Below are 21,607 nucleotides of genomic sequence, written 5' to 3'. Positions count from 1 at the left end.
ACCTGCAATGTGGGAGACCTGGGTTTGATCCCTGGGTTGGGAAGATCCCTTGGAGGAGAGCATGGCAACCCACTCCAGTATTCTTGCCTGGAGAATCCCATGGATAGAGGAGGCTGGCAGGCTACAGTCCTTGATGTTGCAGAGTCAGATACGACTGACCAACTAATCAAACAGAACATTTTACCTCAGCCATAGGACAGTCTCGGGGGTTCTCTTTACTTTCTTATAGCTAATCCCTGTTATGGTTAACAATTCTTTTAATTTTCCCTGTTCAAATTGTTGTGTGGTTTCCTAATTCTTACTAGGGACACTGATAACCCTTCTGAGCCTCCCAATGAGGACAATAATAGCACTTCCTATCTCAGAGGGTGTCATGGGATTAAATGATCCTATGTATGTAAAGTGCTTAGTAGAGGAATTGACACATTTGTTTGTTTGTTTCTTGTTGAAGGATGAAGAGATAGGATAGGTGATAAAGCCTCTCTCTTCCTATTAGACTAGAAGAATATTTTAAAGAGTCATTATTGAAGCCAACTTGAAGACAAGATGTAAGTAAAAGGTTAAACAAAACGAGTTCCCTTTCCCTTCTAAAGATGGCCAGTCTGGGAAACAAAGTTTGTAATTACTGAAGTCACTGGTCAGAGATTAATGGCAGGTATTGGAATGGAACCCAGAGAAAGTTATGTAAATTTTAAAAACAGTACAGAGAATAGCTTCTAGATATTAATTACAATATCCAATTGAGGATATAAAAACCTATACCTGGGGGACTTCCCTGGCAGTCAAGTGGTTAAGACTTCTTCCAGTGCAGGGAGTTCAAGTTTGATCACTGGTCTGGGAGCTAAAATCCCACATGCCTGAGGCCAAAAAACCAAAACATAAAACAGAAACAATACAGTCACAAATTCAACTGAAGAGTAAAAAAAAAAGCCCTGCACCTCCATGCACTCCGCAATAGAACAGCTTCACTGACTCTATCTTGCAGTTTGAGGAGGATCATCCTACTTCTCTATTCATCTGCCTGTGATTCTGCAGAAGTGATTAGATTTCTCATGTTGCTTATGGGGGAACTCCAACTGCCTAAACATGAATTAGAATATGCTATCTCCCTCTCTCTACACCTCATTTCGCCTTCTTTCTTTCTTTCTTTCTAAATAAGAGGTATGCCAAGAATAGAAAAGAAAGGACACTTCTTAAAGAATGGTCTGCTTCCTTTCTTGAACTCTAAATGTTCTTATTGCAAATGCATTTGTGTGTGCTCAGTCCCTTCAGTTGTGTCCCACTCTTTGCGACGCTATGGACCGTAGCCCACCAGGGTCCTCTGTCCACAGGATGCTCCAGGCATGAATACTGAAGTGGGTTGCCGTACCCTCCTCCAAGGGATCTTCCTGACCCAGGGAGCGAACCCATGTCTTTTATGTCTCCTACATTGGCAGGCAGGTTCTTTATCTCTAGGGAAACTTGGAAAGCCCCTTAGTGCAAATATCCTTTTACAAACGTAGAATGTTGGCTTGAGTTTTGGAAATACACAATTTACCCCCATAAACTTTGATATTAATTTAAATGGACTCTTTTGGCAGAAAATTGGTGTGTCTATTTGTGTGTGTTTTTATCTATGAAAAAGGTGATTTTTGTTCCAGGCTTTATCTTCTTCTTATCTATAAATCAACTGCTAAAATGTAAAACCATTGCTCTCTAGGCTGTACCATTCTGACATCTCCATCATTTCTGAATGTTTCTTTTCAGATATTCAAAATACTCAGGACAAGGCCCTTGTCCCCACTCTGATAAATGATGTTGTTTCATATTTCTAGGAGAGAAAATAGAAATTTCACTAAATATCTTTAGATTTGCACATACTAGAATCACAAGCCACTACTGTAAGTCTATGAAGAAGGAACATATGTTTCCTTTGAAGAACTCTTTATTACATAAATATATTTATACCAAGATATACACTCACAGGGATGCCCTTCTCTGTATCCAAGTGTAGTAGAGAGTAGTCTAAGGAACGCGTAGGATTACTAGTTGCAAGTGAGTCTCAAGACTCTTTTTTCTCAACTTCTGGGTTCTGACTGCCAGCAAAAGTCAGGAAGACTTGTTCCAGCGTTATCTGACTGATGGAATAGTCTTCTAAATTGAATTCTTCTTTAGCTTTCTCCAAAATACCAAACATCTTTAACAGCAACAACATAAAGTACAGTTACCATTTCAGTCCTCCTTTCCAGCCCACCACCCAGATGACCCTCTCCTACATTTCCTCCAACTGCTGGCAAGTTAATGGTGGAGGACAAAAGATACAAAAGGGGGGGATGAGATAACAGACATCACTGAGAATTTGAGAAGAAGCAGGTCTCTGTCTCCATTCTCTTGATGGATATAGACAAAAAGTGGGACTTAAAGGTGGAAATCTGACTTAATTAAAATGAATTCCTTGGACCATTGAAAGTAACCTAAAGTCTCTGCTCCTCCTATAGCCCATTTCATAAGACCAAATCCCAAATGCTTTAGTTTTCTCTTAACATATGATAATATCAGAAGGGCATGGTTTCTACATTCACCTTTCCCCAGCTATTGTTCTTGCTGGGAACGTAGTAGTTAATGATCCCTCGATTCTCATCTTTTAATTCACTACCTGAGAAAGAAAAGATAGGATAGATACGTAATTTTGCATATTGCTTTTTAAATGTCAAAATACTGATACATCAGCTTAATTATATGTATAACAGAGGCGTAAATAGATATGGCTAGTAAAAAAAGGGATGTAATCCAAAAGCCTACCTCTTTACTATACACGATACAGTTAATTTCTTCAGCAGATTTATTCCTGGTGCAGTAGGCTTTGTTTTATGGATTTTCAGGAATTATCGAGGACAGACTTTCAGGCACAAAATGTTGTCAACTCACATGTCTAAAGGATGAAACTTGAGCCTTCTAAAATTCTAATGCTGTAAGATGTAATCCCTGAACATAGGGCTGAGAATATAAATGGGTGGGATTTTCATTCTGGCTTTATGAACATGTATGTACAGCGTGTTTCCTGGGGAAGAGAGAAGAGACTTTCTTGCTATTCTTATGATCCTATGCTAGGTTAAAGAGGAAATCATACATATAAACCACCAAAGTCAGGCTGTATGTTCTTTTTTAAGTGAATAAGAATCCTCTGGTGCAAGTTGGGGGAAGAAGTGGTATACTTTCCAGATTTAGAACAAACATATTTGTTTATGCTTATCATTGTATTTTGTAAGTTATTAAAATTTAGCGGAGCCTGGTGGGCTGCCGTCTATGGGGTCGCACAGAGTGGGACACGACTGAAGTGACTTAGCAGCAGCAGCAAATTAATTGAGATTTTAAATATTTTAAATATGTTAATATAATCAAACTAGGAAGCCATTAGACTGAGGTGGCTCTAATTCCTTGATAGTCTATGTAAGGAAATAAAAACCTAAGCCAAAGCAAATGTACTTGAATCTGAGGAAATCAACTCTAAGAACAACCAATCACAAAGAGCCAACTATGTTTCCCCAAATAAGGCAACTGCTTAAGCTCTAGCAAATCAAATATTTCCTTACCTTTTCCCATGTCTTCTCTATAAACATCTCTCCCCTAATTCCTGTCTGTGGAGACCTCCTAACCACCTTTGGTTTGGTGATGCCCAATTAGAATCAATGTACACTCTGATAAACTCTTGAAAATTTTTGGTATGCATCAGATGAGTAGTTCCGACATCAAAGTGAAAGTGAAAAAAGTGAAAATGTCAGTTGCTCAGACATGTCTGATTCTTTGTGACCCCTTGAACTGTAGCCTGCTAGGCTCCGCTATCCATGGAATTCTCCAGGCAAGGATACAGGAATGAATTGCCATTCCCTTCTCTAGGGGATCTTCCTGACACAGGGATCAGTCTGGTCTCCTGCACTGCAGGCAGATTCTTTACTGTCTGAGCCACCAGGGAAGTAAAGTGGGATCCAAAAGGATGCCCAATGGCTCTATGAGCAAAGTGCAACCAGATGTAGGTACTCGCTGAGCCTTTCGTTTTCACTACTTTCTCACTGGACCTGAAGGTATTAAGTAAGTCCCTCTTGGATATCCGAGTTCCTAGCTTTTCTGTCAAGAGCTCTGTAACTTGATTTGAGGTTTCTGTTTTTTTCCTTTTTTAACCTGACTGGGTATGGAGTTGGACTGGATCTGACTTAAACATCATTAGCTCTCTGTCAACAACCAAACTGGGTTCAGAGTCAGGCTGCTGCTGCTGCTGCTGCTGCTGCTGCTGAGTCGCTTCAGTCGTGTCCGACTCTGTGCGACCCCATAGACGGCAGCCCACCAGGCCCCGCCGTCCCTGGGTTTCTCCAGGCAAAAACACTGGAGTGGGTTGCCACTTCCTTCTCCAATTCAGAGTCAGACTAGGTCCAACTTAAACTGGAATGGGTTCAGTGTGAGGCCTCTGGAAAACATTTTCTTAATGAAAAGAAAGAAGAAAATGACTTCCTCCATATTCAGAGAGTTTGGGACTCCAGCTAACTATATGGACAAAATTTATGGGTCCATGTGTTTTTATCCATTCGACTAATGTCTGTCTTTTGATTGGAGAGTTTAATAAACTTAAGCAGGCTTCATCTTTTCCTGGGCTTCATCTGAAGGATAGCTCTTCCAGTTATAGTACTGTTGGTTGACATTTTTTCTTTCAGTATTTTGAATATATATTTTCAATTTCTCTCAGCTTGAAAATTTTCCACTGAGACATCTGCTGATAGGTTAATGGGGTTCCCTTGTTTGACAAATTACTTTTCTCCTGCTTTTTGTCTTTGACTTTTGACAAATTTATTACAATATTCTTTAGCCCCTTTCTGGTTCAACTATTTGGAGTTCTTTGGGCTTCATGAATCTGAAAATCCATATCCCTCCCAAAGTTTGGGAAATTTTCAGCTATTATTTCTTTAAATAGACTTTCAGTCCTTTTTTCTTCTCCTTCTGGGATTTCCATAAAATATAAATTGTTTCTGTTATAGTGCCCTGTAAATTTTGTCAGCTTTCTTCATCTTTTAATCACTCTTCATTCTTTTTGCATCTCCGATTGGATAATTTCAAATGACCTATCTCATAGTTCACTAATTCTTTCTTCTGATTGGTTGAATCTGCTGAATTTTTCAGTTTAGTCATTATATTTTCAGTTCTAGGATTTCTGTTTGGGCTTTTTTATGGTGCCTATTTTTTCTTCTTGTTGTATTTTTCATTTTCTTTTTGCATTGTACAACTAATTTCACTTGGTTGTCTGTGTGTTCATATAGTTCATTAAACATCTTGAAAAGGATTGTTCTAAATTCCTTGGCAGACAGCCCATAGATCTCCATTTCTTTAAGGAGTTTCATTAGTTTCTTTGGGTAGTGTTATATATACCTGACTCTCTGTGGTCCTTGATTCCTTGAGTTTGTATCCACTTTTGATAAGTAGTCTCCTCTTGTAGAGTTTACAGACTCACTTCAGCAGGGACACACCTTCACTCATCAGCTCAGCTAGAGGTTTGGACCGTTTGTGTGGCAGCATCCAGGGGCAGGCAGTCTTGCTAACAGGGTCTTGGCTTGGGCAAGTACACTGCCTGTGATCTGAGGTTGAAGGTGGGTGGATGGGCAGGGCTGCTGTCTGATTTCTGTGGCTGAACTGACCTTTCAGCTAAGCTGTTCATGCATGGCGGCTGGATAGGCTCCCTGGATGGGCAAGACTCATGACTACAGGCTACTACTTCACAGTCTAGTGGTAACATTAACTGAGATCTGTAATCACCTCTGGCCTATTGAGGTACAGGCTGTGCTCCCTGGCAGGGTAGGACCATTCTTTGACTCCATGATTGGGCAAGGCTACATATGGGGTGGACACAATTGCTCTTGGGGGAAGGGTTCATATTGTGCTCCTTGACTGGATGGTGCCAATTTCTGGTCTCTACATTCAGGTGGAGCCACAGACAGGGCTTTATAGTTAGATGAGGCTTCACGCTGTGCTCATGATTATACTGGAAAGTAAACTGCACTCAAAGTTGGGTAGGACTGTAGGCTAGCCTTCACAGTCTAGTAGGCTGTTGGTTGTGCTTCATTGCTGGCTAAGGCTACAGGCTGGGCTACTTTCAAGAGGGCCGCCAGTTATATTCCACAGTTGTATGGGCTCGAGACTGTACTCTGTGGTCAGACAGGGTCACTGTCTGGTCTCTGTCTTCAAGTCAGGCCCTAGGTTATGCTATGAATGAGCAGAGTCACTGACTGGACTTTTTACATGAGCAAATCCATATGCTGTGTTCAGCAATTGAGCAACGCTATAATTTGGGCTCTGCAGGCGGGCAATATCATAGGCTAGATTCCAAGGCCATCCAAGGCCATCATGGTGATGTAAGGCCAGAGGCTATACTTAACAGTTGGGCAAGACTGTTGGTTTGGCTCCCAACCAAGCATGTCTGTAGAATGGGCTTAACAGATGCCCAAATTCACTGGCCAGGCTTCTTGGTCAGGTGAGTTGGAAGCTATACTCAGCTGTTGGGTAGAGCTGTGAATTTGCTTCTCTTCCTAGATAGGGCCATGGAACAGGCCCCATAGCTGATAGGGTTTGTTGGCTGGGGACCCACATCAGGCAGACCTGCCCTTTGAGCTCTTTGGTCAGATAAGGCCAAAGTGCAGCTATAGGTTGGGTTCCATGGTTCTTCCTAAATTCTCTGGCCAGGTTTCCTGGTTGGAGGAAACTAGAGGCTATACTCAGCAGATGGTCAGGGGCTTTGAATCTACTTCTCTAGTCAGCAGGGCTATAGAATGACTCTACCCCTGGTACAGCTAATTGGCTAGGAACTCAAATATGGTAGAAGTACCCTCCAAGCTCTCACACCAGACATGGCCACCAATTCAGCTTTGCAGATGAGCAGAGCCATTGGCCTGGAACTCTACTCCAATGCTGCTGCAAGAAAGAATGTGGTTTTTCTAAGATCTGAGTGCTTAGTGATTGAAGCACCAGCCCTCTTCTCTGTCTTTACATAGTCTCCAGTGGTAAAGTCTCACAGGTTCACCCAGTGACCCTTGAGAGTTAAGACCCAACTGGGCCTCTGAAGAAGCATTCTGCAACCCTGGGGGACCTGATGAACACCACTGACTCTCTTTTCCAAAGTGGAGAAACTGCAGGTCTAAGGGAGGGTTGATACAGTCAGTGTATAGCTCCTCCTCTTACCCTTCTCATAGCTCTCTTGGTTTCTATTGCCCAGGAGGTTGCTTCAACCTTACCTCCAGGTTCTGGGATTTTCATAATGGTGTCTTGTCTACAGATAGTTACTAGTTGGTCTTCTTATGAATATGATCTTCCCAACTGATGTTGGGAATGACCTATGTTGCCATCTTTATATCATTCTCAATATTATAAGTTTGACTCATGCTGTTATATATAGTTATTTCACTCATCTCCCCTTCTGCACAGTGGCAATCTGGTATATGATTATTCCATAACTTATTTTCCATTCAACTGCTGGCAGGTATAATGTGAATATCATTGATTTAAATATTTTATTTATGTCATGGCACAGGTGGATGCAAATATAATAAGGCAAGGAACAGCCACCTTCAGTTGAAAATGTTCCTCAAACCCACATTTCTATTAAAGCTTTTGTGTCCACATCCTCAATTATAGGTCTCTGATGTTTAGTGTCTCTTCTTTAAGACTTGTCCTAGAGAAAGTTGTTAGGACAGCACACAGTAAATGAGACTTTCTGTTCATAGCTTTTCTTTGTAGTGATGTAGGCACTATGTCTCAGAAATATTTGCTGAATGAATGCATAAATGAGTATTAAACTTCTTAATAGACTATTAATAACAACACTGAGATAGTTCTATTTCCCATACATCTGTTCCCCCAGATCTGCTCTACCTTCTATTTCTTTTTATTTTCTGCTCTCCATTCTTACTGTGTAATCAATTAGGCTGTTTTCTATTGCTTGGAAGATAAACTTCCAACTCCTCAGCCTGACACACAAGGGGGATATCTGTGATATTTTGCTCAGCATAGCAGAATGGAAACTAAGATGAAAAAGCAGAATTAATAAAAGTCTTACCATGTTTCTTCTTTATATTTAGGAAGGAAAGATAAGAGATAGAAAGAAATAATTGCTGTCTCTGGCATTGTACCATATAGTAAAAAAAATGCTTAAGGAGAAGAAAGCTTAGTGGTTCTTGTTTGAATTTCAGTTTCATATCCTGACTGGGACAGCAAAAGACCACAGTTATATATTCAGTGTGAGGTAAAAAACCTTAAAACTTTTCATGAGTGATATTATGGAAAGAATTGTGTCATTTCCCATCCCCCACTCCCACCCCCACCAAATTCATTTGCTGAAGCGCTAACCCCAGTTGCTTGTGTTTGGTCATATGTCTTTTAAGGAAGTAATTAATGATAAATGAGATCATAAGGGTGATACCTGGATCTACTGTGACTGATGTCCTTATAAGGAGAGTAAGAGACACCAGGCATGGATACACACAGAAAAAAAGCTGTCTGATGACACAGCGAGAGAAGGAGGCCATTTGCGGGCCAAAAAGAGAGCCCTCAGGAGAAACCAGACCTCCTGAAATCTTAATTCTGAACTTCTAATCTCAGAAATGTGAGAAAATAAATTTCTGCCATTATGCCAGTCAGTCTGTGGTATCTTATTATAGCAGCCCTAGTGAACTAATACAGGTTCTATTTACTAAAAATTGAGAATTATGTTCAAACATGATTTTAGGTATATAGGTCATATGGACAGCTCTAATGTCACAACTACCTTACTAGTTAATATACACCAAGATATTGGTGAATATTTCTGTTCTTTGTGCAAACTTCTGAGCATAACCAAACATAAAAAGTTTAAAAGAACAAGCATTCCAAAAATAATTCAACATGGAAGGGCAATTAATATCAATAATTCACAAGAAATAGTTACTGGAGATATACAGCATATGGATGGTGAGAACAATAAATATGGTTTAACACATCTATATCAAAGCTAACCCAACCAACCAAGTTTACCTGGAAAAGCTGTTTCAACAAAAGTTTTAAAGTGCTCTAATTTGTCCTTATTTTCATCAATATTGATCTTGACTTTTAGAATGTAAACATTGCCAAATTTGTTCTTGAGATGCTGAGGGCTGCCCAGGCACACAAACTTTCCCTTCACCATGATGGCCAGCTTAGTACAAAGAGCATCGCATTCCTCCATACTAGTAGAACAAAACACCAAAATGATGTGAAGTTTTAAAAAATCTCTATCAGAAGATATTCTATAGTTCAAATAGCCAGTATTTTGTGACCCTCTTTGAAAATGGAAGTTTTATCTCCCCCTCATCAACATCATGGCAAATGGAGATATTTTCAAACTCAAAGTCGTAAAATAATCCACAGGATATAATGTACAGCACATGGAATATAGCCAATATTTTTACTAACTTTAAATGGAGTATAATCTATAAAAATATTGAATCACTAAGTTGCACACTTGAAACTAATATAATATTGTAAATCAACTGCACTTTAATTTTTTTTAAAGTACTAAAAGACCAAATCCTCAAGTGGAACAGTTCCTGAACTTCCTGCCCTCTCCTCTCAATGAAAACTCCTTCCCATAGGTCATACCATTATAACTCTTCTAACCCTTAACCGAGCCTCCCAGTGAGCTGCACCTGTGGGATGTTATGATGATTGCTTTGCCACTTTCACGTGTCCGTGTCACTGCATTCCAGAGTAGGCGCCGGGCTACTGGGTCCATACCAGTTGATGGTTCATCTAGGAAGATGACTGAGGGCTTTCCCATGAGAGCAATAGCAGTACTCAGCCTACGTTTGTTTCCTCCACTTCATAGTTAAGGAAGGAGAGAGAAAGCAGAAACAGATGGGTATATGTGTCAGTAATTGAATACATTAAAAACATATATTTAATGTATATCCATTATTGACAGGAAACAATTAAATTATTTCCAAAATGCTGAGTCATAGGAAACATCCAAGATATTAAAAATGCTGACTGCATGTCATTCAACCAAGGCATTGGGGTTCCCATGTGGCACACTAGTGATAAAGAACTGCTTGCCAATGCATGAGATTTAAGAGACATGGGTTTGATCCCCGGGTCGGGAAGATCCCCTGGAGGAGGACATGGCAACCCACTCCAGTATTCTTGCCTGGAGAACCTCATGGACAGAGGAGTCTTGTGGGCTACAGTCCATAGGGTAACAACGAGTGGGACACGCATGCACGCAGCCAAGGCATCAGATCCAAATGCAAATATATAAATCAAGTCATTTTCATTTGAAATGTAGAAAAGTGACTTTTATCTACCAGAGTTCCTTTAGATTCCCAGATATATAAACAATATATTTACCAAGCCAATACAAAGAATTTCACATGGTCCTTGAGAGACAAAGAACAACAGAGAATAAAAGAGAGAGATGCTTTCATTTATAATTCATTATAAATTCAATGACTACATTTGCGATTGAACCAGGATTGTGTTTCACCTCTGCAAGGGAAAATTGTGATACTAATTCAGTTCAGTTCAGTCGCTCAGTTGTGTTTGACTCTTTGCGACCCCATGAATCACAGCACGCCTAATTAGGTCTGCTTTATTGCTGATATCCCACTACTGGCAAGGCAGTAGATTATTTCCCAGTCATTGCTTCTGTTTGTCAGTGGAACTCTGGCTAGATTGTGGGCACTGATTCCAAAGATCAGAATCAGCAGAAGGCTCCTCAATATTAGCTGCAATGAGAGCATCAGTATAATATCTCACCTGTAAGTGTAAATATACTTGTCAGCATAGGATTCCAGATTCAGTGCTTCCATTGACTTCTTTACATAATTGTTAATTTTGGTCTCAGGAATCCCCCACAATCTGGCATACATGATCATTATTTCTCGAGCAGTCATGTAATCCAGCAAGGCATCAAATTGTGGGCAATAACCAATTTTTGATCTTACCTAAAATAAAAGAACAACGATGGACATAAGTCAACTATATCTCACTGAGCATATAGTATACACAAATAACATAGAAGACCTGACACTTTCCAGCCCATGCCTCTAAGAAGGTTATAACCCAGAGCTTTAGTAAATAACTTCTTTCCCAGTGATTACAAAGTCATTGCTGTTGTAAGCTATTGTCATGTATTAAAATTAAAACTTTGACAACTCTAAAAAGTAAAAGAGATCTAAATCAATAGTGTGATGTCCAGCGTTGATAACTGGATGGCTATTTTTGAACTTCGGTATCTTCTTTTCTCTAATAAATCTTCATTAGTTTAGTCCCAAGGGATTTCAGGATTGCATAATCCAAGACTGCCATAGAAGGAGTGCCTGGGCTAGTCTAGGCTCAGTGATATCTGGCTTTTTGGTAGTGATGATAAATGGACTATAAGTGGGGTCCTCCATCTCTCTGTTATATGCAATATTACTTTGTGAGAATCATCTAAGTTGCAAATGAGCAGAATTGGGATCCTAGCTCTTATTTTAGTCATATATTAGTCATAAAAGAAGTCTGAACATATTATAAAAATTTTATAATATTCAGAGAAAATATCTGACAACATGGAATTAAAGTAAAAATCAATAATAAAACAAATATTTTAGAAACTTCAATATTTTTCATATTTCAAAATGAATTTCTAAGACTACATCCTTAATTCATGGGCTGAAAAGCTCAATTTATCTTGCAGAATATTTTGAACCTATGGGATATAGGCCACTTTAAACAACAGAGTAACAAATGAGTGTAAATCAATGATTAAATTATTAACATAATAACATATTTGTGAAAAACAGATTCAAAGAATTCTGGGAAGATAGCTGAGTAGGGAGCACCAAGAATTTATCTCTGTCTAATAAAATTATTTTGGGACTCTGTAGTCTACTGAAAGCTTTCAAATTCCTAGGGGAAGATTTGGACTGTAAATTGTGGTTAATTGCAGTCAGTTTCAGCTGTTAGCATACTAGTGTCTACCATCCTCCACCCCCACACCAAGCCACATTTGTGCATATGTTCTTTTTTATTATTATTATTTTAAAATATAAATTTATTTATTTTAATTGGAGGTTAATTACTTTACAATATTGTATTGGTTTTGCCATACATCAACATGAATCCACCACAGGTATACATGTGTTCCCCATCCTGAACCCTCCTCCCTCCTCCCTCCCCATACCATCCCTCTGGGTCATCTCAGTGCATATGTTCTTGAAGCAGCTTTTACATCGCTAGGGGGAGACAGGATGAGCAAACAAGATTCTGTCCTCCAAATAAAGGGCATCTGTGCTCTAATTGTTTATTGCTACTTCTGATTGTAGAGGTGCAGACCAACAAGAAAGCATGAGCCATCTAAAAATAAATAAATAATCAGGCACTACCCCTAAAAAAAAAAACCTGATGTAAATCTACTAGACAGATACTTTAAAGTGACTATCTTAAAGGTGTTCAAGGAATTAAAAAAAGATGTGGAGAAAGTCAAGAAAATTATTTATGAACAAAATGGAAGTATCAATAAAGAGAAACTATAAACAGAAACTAAAATAAATTTTAGCATTGTTAAGTACAACAACTAATTGAAATGAAAAATTCACTAAAAGGATTCAAAGGCAGATTAGAGTAGGCAGAATAATCAGCAGACAAAGCTATGACAATGGAACATGAAAAAGAAAACAAAAAGCATTAAAGAGCAGTAGATTGAGCCTAAGGTACATTTGAAGCCATTAAGTGGATGAACATAGCCACTGTAGATGTCCTGAAGAAGAGAGTAAGAAAAGGACAGAGAGAATATTTGAATAAACGATACTAAAACTTCTCACATTTGAATACAGACATCCAAGAAGATCAATGAAATTAAAAAGAGATGAATTCAAAGAGAACCACACCAAGACACATTAAAATCAAGCTTTCCAAAACCATAGACAAAAAAAGAATCATGAAATCTGTAAAAGAAATGAGACCAATCATATACATGGAATCCTCAATAAGATCATGAACAGATTTCCCATCGGAAATTTTGGAGGTCAAAAGGCAGTGGGCCAAATATACTCAAAGTGCTTTTAAAAAACTGTCAACAGAAATCCTATATCTGGGAAAATTACCTTTCAAAAGTAAGGGAAAAATTAAGGCATTCACAGATTAATAAAGACTGAGGGAATTTGTTACTGTTAGATCTGCTCTCCAAGAAATGGTACAGGGTGTTTTGCAGGGTAAAATTACAGGACATCAAGGTGTAACTCAAGGCAATATGAAAGAATAAATATTTCAATTAAGGTAAATATATAGCAATTACTATTAATAAGAGCTAATATAACATAAATTTATAACTCATTTTTTTCTACATGGTTTGAGATCAATATATATTTAAATTACTAGTATAATAGTAATTATAACTACAATTACAAAACTTTGTTTTGTAAATTCACATTTTATTTTCTACATATCATTGTAAAAGACTCTGGGTTGGAATGATCCCCTGGAGAAGGGCATGGCAACCCACTCCAGTATTCTTGCCTGGGCAATTCCATGGACAGAGGAGCCTGCTGGGCTACAGTCCATGGGGTCACAAAGAGTCAGACACAACTGAAGCAACTTAGCATGCACGCACATGAAAGACTAATTCATTGTTCACACAATGTATAAAGATATAATTTTGTGACATCAGCAAAAAATGGGTAGAGACAGAACTATAAAGAAGCAAAATAATTGTTATTGAAGTTATGCTGCTATAAATACAATTAGTGTTATAACTTTAGATGTTAAATATAATCAACACAGTAACCACAATGAAAAATAGCTATAGAATATGCATAAAAGGATATACGTAAGGAATTTAAACATGTTACTACAAAATATAAGTGACCTAACACAAGAGAACATAATGTAGGAAGTGAAGAACAAAAAAGCAGTAAGGCATATAGAAAACTAACAGCAAAATGTCAGAAATAAGTCATGTCTTACCAATAATTACTTTAAATGTATAAATTAAACTTTCCAATCCAAAGGCAGAGATTGGCAGAATGGTTAAAAGTCACGGTCTAATTATATGTTATTTTGTTATAAGAGACTCACTTTAAATCCAGGAAACAAATACAATGAGCGTGAAAGGATGGGAAAAAGACATTCCATGCAAATAGTAACCAAAACGTGGTGACCCAAGAAAGAGTGGATAAAACCAAGGAGGGTCTTGGAATACAGGAATGGAAAAACCAGACCCTTATCATCCTTCCCTCCCCCATGTTGTAACTGTTAGTGGATTTCAAATCCTCCTGACCACTATAACCTGTCTCCCCTCCTACCCCATAGGGAGAAGGTGTATTTGCCTTATTCTTCTCTCCACCCAGTATACGTGCTTCATCCGATCAGCAAATGACCCACAAGACCCCTATCCCATTCCTTGTACCTTGGGTATAAAAGTGGACTAAAGACCCCTGTTCAATGTCAGTTCTCCCTTGGGCTGGCCCACTGTTCTAACACCATCTTTCTATCTAATAAACTTTATTTCCTTCTCATTCTGTCTCATGTCTGGAAATTCTTTTCCAACCTGCGCGCAGAACACGACACAAAATAGCAGGGTAGTTACGCTTTTATCAGACAAAAGAGACTTAAAATATAAAAAAGATTACAAAATACAAAGGACATGATATACTTATAAGGGTTTCAGTGCAGCAAAAAATGTAATAATTATAAATAGCTATCACCTAACAATAGACCATAAAATATATTAAAAGCAAAACTGACAAAATTGAAGGGAGAAATAAACAGCTCTATAATAATAGTGGAATACTTCAGTATTGCATTCATTAATGGATAGAACGATGAAGTGGAACATAAGTAAAGAAATAGAGGATATTAAAACACCATGAGTCAACTATATTTAACAGACATATACAGAACACTCTAGATTTAACAGATTTACAGACATATACATAGATATTGTTACAGACATTCACTGGCAAATACTACTGAGCATTTAAGGAAGAACAAGTATCATCCCTCTCAAACTCTTCTAAAAACTGAAGAGAAAGGCACACTTTCTAATTCTTTCTATAAGATGAGCATTATCTTGATACTAAAACTAGGAAAAATGATATAATAGGAAAAAAAACTACACACCTTGTGAACTTTGACATAAAATTTTTTAACAAAAGAGTAGTGAACCAGTTCACCAGCAATATTAAAAGGATTATATACCATGCTAGTAAAGTTATGCTCAAAATTCTCCAAGCCAGGCTTCAGCAATACGTGAACTGTGAACTGCCAGATGTTCAAGCTGGTTTTAGAAAAGGCAGAGGAACCAGAGATCAAATTGCCAACATCTGCTGGATCATTGAAAAAGCAAGACAATTCCAGAAAAGCATCTATTTCTGTTTTATTGACTATGCCAAAGCCTTTGACTGTGTGAATCACAGTCAACTGTGGAATATTCTGAAAGAGATGGGAATACCAGACCACTTGACCCGCCTCTTGAGAAATCTGTATGCAGGTCAGGAAGCAACAGTTAGAACTGGACATGGAACAACAGATTGGTTCCAAATAGGAAAAGGAGTATATCAAGGCTGTATATTGTCACCCTACTTATTTAACTTCTATGCAGAGTACATCATGAGAAACGCTGGGCTGGAAGAAGCACAAGCTGGAATCAAGATTGCCAGGAGAAATATCAATAACCTCAGATATGCAGATGACACCACCCTTATGGCAGAAAGTGAAGAGGAACTAAAGAGCCTCTTGATGAAAGTGAAAGAGGAGAGTGAAAAAGTTGGCTTAAAGCTCAACATTCAGAAAACTAAGATCATGGCATCTAGTCCCATCACTTCATGGGAAATAGATGGGGAAACAGTGGAAACAGTTGTCAGACTTTATTTTTTTGGGCTCCAAAATCACTGCAGATGGTGATTGCAGCCATGAAATTAAAAGATGCTTACTCCTTGGAAGGAAAGTTATGACCAACCTAGATAGCATATTCAAAAGCAGAGACATTACTTTGCCAACAAAGGTCCATCTAGTCAAGGCTATGGTTTTTCCAGTCGTCATATATGGATGTGAGAGTTGGACTGTGAAGAAAGCTGAGTGCCGAAGAATTGATGCTTTTGAACTGTGATGCTTTTGAACTCTTGAGACTCCCTTGAACTGCAAGGAGGTCCAACCAGTCCATCCTAAAGGAGGTCTGTCCTGGGTGTTGGAAGGACTGATGCTAAAGCTGAAACTCCAATACTTTGGCCACCTCACGCGAAGAGTTCACTCACTGGAAAAGACTCTGATGCTGGGAGGGATTGGGGGCAGGAGGAGAAGGGGATGACAGAGGATGAGATGGCTGGATGGCATCACCGACTCGATGGACATGAGTTTGAGTAGACTGTGTGAGTTGGTGATGGACAGGGAGGCCTGGTGTGCTGCGATCCATGGGGTTGCAAAGAGTCAGACATGACTGAGTGACTGAACTGAACTGATGATGTTTTACACAGCAAGATTATCATTTAGCATAGAAGTAAAGAAAACTTCTCAGAGAAGCAAAAACTAAAAGAATTCATCAATACTAAACCTATACTAGAAGAATGCTGAAAGGTTTTCTCTAAATGGAAGAGAAAAATCTATAGAAAAAGGAAAATTCCACTAGGAAAGACACAAATAAAATATAAATTAAAGATACTTAAATAAGCTATTACAGAGATTAAAAGATACCTGGAATAATGGGCAAATTTGGCCTTGGAGTACAAAATGAAGTAGGGCAAAGGCTAACAGAGTTTTGCCAAGAGAATACACTGATTATAGCAAATATTTTCTTCCAACAATATGAGACAGTTCTACACATTGGTATCAGCAGATGGTCAGTACCAAAATCAGACTGATTATGTTCTTTGAAGCTGAAGATGGAGAAGCTCTGTACAGTCAGCAAAACAAGACCTGGAGCTGACCGTGTCTCAGAACATCTGTTCCTTATTGAACAATTCAATTTTATTGAAGAAAGTAGGGAAAACCAATAGACCATTCATGTATGATCTAAATCAAATCCCTTATGTTTATACAGTGGCGGTGACAAAGAGATTCAGGGGGCTAGATCTGGTAGATAGAATACCTGGAGAACTATGGATGGAGGTTCATAACATTGTACAGAACGTGGTTACCAAAATCATCCTCAAGAAATAGAAAGGCAAGAAGACAAAGTGATATATAAGGAGGTCTTACAAATAGCTGAAAAAAGAAGCAAAGAGAAAGGCAAAGGAGAAAGAAAAAGATATATCCAATTGAATGCAGAGTTCCAAAGAATAGCAAGCAGAGATAAGAAAGGTTTCTTTTTTTTAAATACGAATTTATTTATTTTAATTTAAGGCTAATTACTTTACAATATTGTATTGGTTTTGCCATACATTGACATGAATCCGTGACGGGTGTACATGTGTTCCCCATCCTGAACCCCCCTCCCACCTCTCTCCTCATCCCATCCCTCTGGGTCATCCCAGTGCACCAGCCCCGAGCACCCTGTCTCATGCATCGAACCTGGACTGGCAATTCATTTCACGTATGATAATATACATGTTTCAATGCCATTCTCCCAAATTATCCCACCCTCGCCCTCTCCCACAGAGTCCAAAAGACTGTTCTATACATCTGTGTCTTTTTTGCTGTCTGGCATACAGGGTTATTGTTACCATCTTTCTAAATTACATATATATGTGTTAGTATACTGTACTGGTGTTTTTCTTTCTGGCTTACTTCACTCTGTGTAATAGTCTCCAGTTTCATCCACCTTATTAGAACTGATTCAAATGTATTCTTTTTAATGGCTGAGTAATGTTCCATTGTGTATATGTACCACAGCTTTCTTATCCATTCGTCTGCTGATGAACATCTAGGTTGCTTCCATGTCCTGGCTATTATAAACAGTGCTGTGAATATTCATTGGAAGGACTGATGCTGAAGCTGAAACTCCAATACTTTGGCCACCTGATGCGAAGAACTGACTCATTGGAAAAGACCCTGATGCTGGGAAAGATTGAAGGCAGAAGGAGAAGAGGATGACAGAGGATGAGATGGTTGGATGGCATCACAGACTTGATGGACATGAGTTTGAGCAAGCTCTGGGAGTTGGTGATGGACAGGGAAGCCTGTCATGTTGCAGTCCATGGGGTCACAAAGAGTTGAACATTACTGAGCAACTGAACTGAACTGAATGGAATACCTGTATTTCCAAATGATGGAACTGACAAAAGGTTCATATTCAAAATATTAAACTGAATACAAAAAATAAACAATCCAATCAAAAAATGGGCAGAAGACTTGAGTAGACATTTCTACAAAGAAGACATAGAGATGGTCACAGACACATGAAAAGATACTCAACATCAATAATTATTACAGAAATTCAAACTGAAACAACAATAAGCTATCACCTCACACTTGTCGGAATGGCCAACATCAAAAAGTCTACAAATAACAAATGTTGGTGAAGATGTGAAGAAGGGGAATCCTTGTACATTGTTAGAGGAAATGTAAATTGGTGCAGCCAGTGTGGAAAATTAAAAAGAATTACCATATGATCCAGCAAATCCACTCCTGAGAATATGTTCGAAAAAAGATTAAAATTATAATTCAAAAAGATATGTGCATGCCAATATTCATAGCAACACTCATTACAATAGCCAAGATATTGAAGCAACCCAAATACACATTCTCTCTCACACACATACAATGGAATATTGCTCTTCCATTTGCAACAATGTGGATGAACATTGATGAGATTATGATTAGTGAGATAAATGAGACAGAGAATGACAAATACTACATGATATCCCTAATATGAGGAATCTAAAAAGTATGTCAATCAATGTATGTAAAAAACAGAAACATACTTACTTACATAGAAGACAAACTGTGGGTTTCCATGGTAGCTCAGCTGGTAAAGAATATGCCTGCAATGCAGGAGACTCTGGTTTGATTCCTGGGTTGGGAAGATCCCCTGGAGAAGGGATAGGCTACCCACTCCAGTATTTGTGGGAACCATGTTTTACTGCTTTCTCAGAAATGTCTCTTAGAATTTAATTTTACTCATTCCCTTTTCCTTGCTTGCTCTTCCCACTCCCCCAACCACAACACCCTGTCCTAAAATTAGATGTTCTGGCTGACAGATCAGCTTTCAGTTCAGTTCAGTTCAGTCGCTCAGTCGTGTCTGACTCTTTGCGACCCCATGAATCACAGCACGCCAGGCCTCCCTGTCCATCACCAAATCCCGGAGTTCACTCAAACTCATGTCCATCGAGTCAGTGATGCCATCCAGCCATCTCATCCTCTGTCGTCCCCTTCTCCTCTTGCCCCCAATCCCTCCCAGCATCAGAGTCTTTTCCAATGAGTCAACTCTTCGCATCAGGTGGCCAAAGTATTGGAGTTTCAGCTTTAGCATCAGTCCTTCCAAAGAAATCCCAGGGCTGATCTCCTTCAGAATGGACTGGTTGGATCTCCTTGCAGTCCAAGGGACTCTCAAGAGTCTTCTCCAACACCACAGTTCAAAAGCATCAATTCTTCACCGCTCAGCTTTCTTCACAGTCCAACTCTCACATCCATACATGACAACTGGAAAAACCATAGCCTTGACTAGACGGACCTTTGTTGGCAAGTAATGTCTCTGCTTTTGAATATGCTATCTAGGTTGGTCTTAACTTTCCTTCCAAGGAGTAAGCGTCTTTTAATTTCATGGCTGCAGTCACCATCTGCAGTGATTTTGGAGCCCCAAAAAATAAAGTCTGACACTGTTTCCACTGTTTCCCCATCTATTTCCAATGAAGTAATGGGACCAAATGCCATAATCTTCGTTTTCTGAATGTTGAGTTTTAAGCCAACTTTTTCACTCTCCACTTTCACTTTCATCAAGAGGCTTTTCAGTTCCTCTTCACTTTCTGCCATAAGGGTGGTGTCATCTGCATATCTGAGGTTATTGATATTTCTCCTGGCAATCTTGATTCCAGCTTGTGTTTCTTCCAGTCCACTGTTTCTCATGATGTACTCTGCATATAAGTTAAATAAGCAGGGTGACAATATATAGCCTTGATATACTCCTTTTCCTATTTGGAACCAGTCTGTTGTTCCATGTCTAGTTCTAACTGTTGCTTCCTGACCTGCATACAGATTTCTCAAGAGGCAGGTGAGGTGGTCTGGTATTCCCATCTCTTTCAGAATTTTCCACAGTTTATTGTGATCCACACAACCCTCTTATCTTTAAAGAATTTTCTTTACAGCTCTCATGTGATTACTTTCAGATCTTCAGGAGGAAGTCTTCTTAATCCCTGAGTTACCGTCTCTGTATTGCTTTACTCCTCTTAGTTAAAGATTACAAGATAAATTACCAATAAAATATGCGCTCAGCATGGTCTCAGGGAGTTGCTTCTCTGAGAACTCTCCCTGTGCTGTCTCTCACAATCCTGTGTGTTTGTGAGAATTATTCAGTGTGAAATTGCCACAAGTATTCTTGGCCTTCCCTGGTGGCTCAAATAGTAAAGAATCTGCCCGCAATGCGGGAGACCTGGGTTTGATCCCTGGGTTGGGAAGATCCCCTGGAGGGGGGAATGGTAACTCACTCCAGTATTCTTGCCTGGAGAATCCCCATGGACAGAGAAGCCTGGCAACTAGTGGTTACCAAATGGGAGGGAGAAATCGGCTGGGGGAAATTAGGGATGTGAAATTAACAGATAAAACTACTACTTATAAAATAATAAGCAACAAGGATATATTGTACAGCACAGAAAACTATAACCATTTTCTTGTAATAACTTTTAATGGAATATAATCTGTCAAAATACTGAATCATTATGCTATGCACCCCTAAAACTAATATAATATTGAAAATCAACTGTACTTCAATGAAAATGACCAAAGACCTACATTTCAGACCTGAAACTATAGAATAAAACATAGGTCAGGTGTTTCACAATATTTGGCAACAATTTCTTGGACATTACACCAATCGCTTAGCAAATAAAAGAAAAAATAGACACATTGGATTTTATAAAAAAATTTTAAATTATGTACATATAATTACACTGCCAACTAAGTTAAAAGGCAACCACAGAATGGAAAAAATATTTGAAAGTCATCTATCTGATTAGGTATTAATACCCAGGTTTTATAGAAAATATTGGAAATTCAATAAGAACACTTATTCCAAAAATTGGCAAGGACTTGAATAAACATTTCTTCAAAGACTATATGTAATTGGACATTAGGTATAGAAAAATGCTGGCTCTCAGTGATCATTAGAGAAATATAAATTGATACTACAATGAGAAACCATTTCACATCCATCAGGATAGCAACTATTAAAAGGAGAAAATAATAGTTGCTATCTAGAATGTATAGAAAATTGAACCCTGAGCCATGTTGGTGAGAATGTAATATGTTATAGCTAAAAACTATGGAAGACTTTATGGCAATCCAAAAAATAAAAATAAAAACAGAATTAATGAGCACAGCATTTTCACATACATACGGCACAAAATACTACTATAGTGAATTCAACATGGCAATAAAAGTATTGTACACCAAGATCAAGTGGGATTTATACCTGGGATGCAAGAATAATTCAGCAAACACAGAAAATGTGACGCAC

At 38.6% G+C, this 21,607-nt stretch overlaps 1 protein-coding gene across 2 annotated transcripts in view; it reads right to left on the bottom strand.

Moving 5' to 3' along the window:
- Positions 1-1,932: 1,932 nt before the first annotated feature.
- LOC109578124 (phospholipid-transporting ATPase ABCA3-like) overlaps positions 1,933-21,607 on the bottom strand; it is a 269,893-nt gene continuing 250,218 nt past the window's right edge. For both annotated transcript variants that reach the window (XM_019987123.2, XM_070779771.1), the window contains exons 27-31: positions 10,780-10,967; positions 9,675-9,845; positions 9,025-9,215; positions 2,562-2,635; positions 1,933-2,176 (exon numbers count right to left, since the gene is read on the bottom strand). In XM_019987123.2, the coding sequence (XP_019842682.2) occupies positions 2,042-2,176; positions 2,562-2,635; positions 9,025-9,215; positions 9,675-9,845; positions 10,780-10,967 (759 nt within the window). In that variant the 3' untranslated portion in view covers positions 1,933-2,041. The remainder of the gene's footprint in view (positions 2,177-2,561; positions 2,636-9,024; positions 9,216-9,674; positions 9,846-10,779; positions 10,968-21,607) is intronic.

The sequence above is a fragment of the Bos indicus genome, chromosome 25 (assembly GCF_029378745.1).
Source record: "Bos indicus isolate NIAB-ARS_2022 breed Sahiwal x Tharparkar chromosome 25, NIAB-ARS_B.indTharparkar_mat_pri_1.0, whole genome shotgun sequence".
NCBI lineage: Eukaryota > Metazoa > Chordata > Mammalia > Artiodactyla > Bovidae > Bos > Bos indicus.
This window is presented reverse-complemented; position numbering and strand designations above follow the sequence as displayed.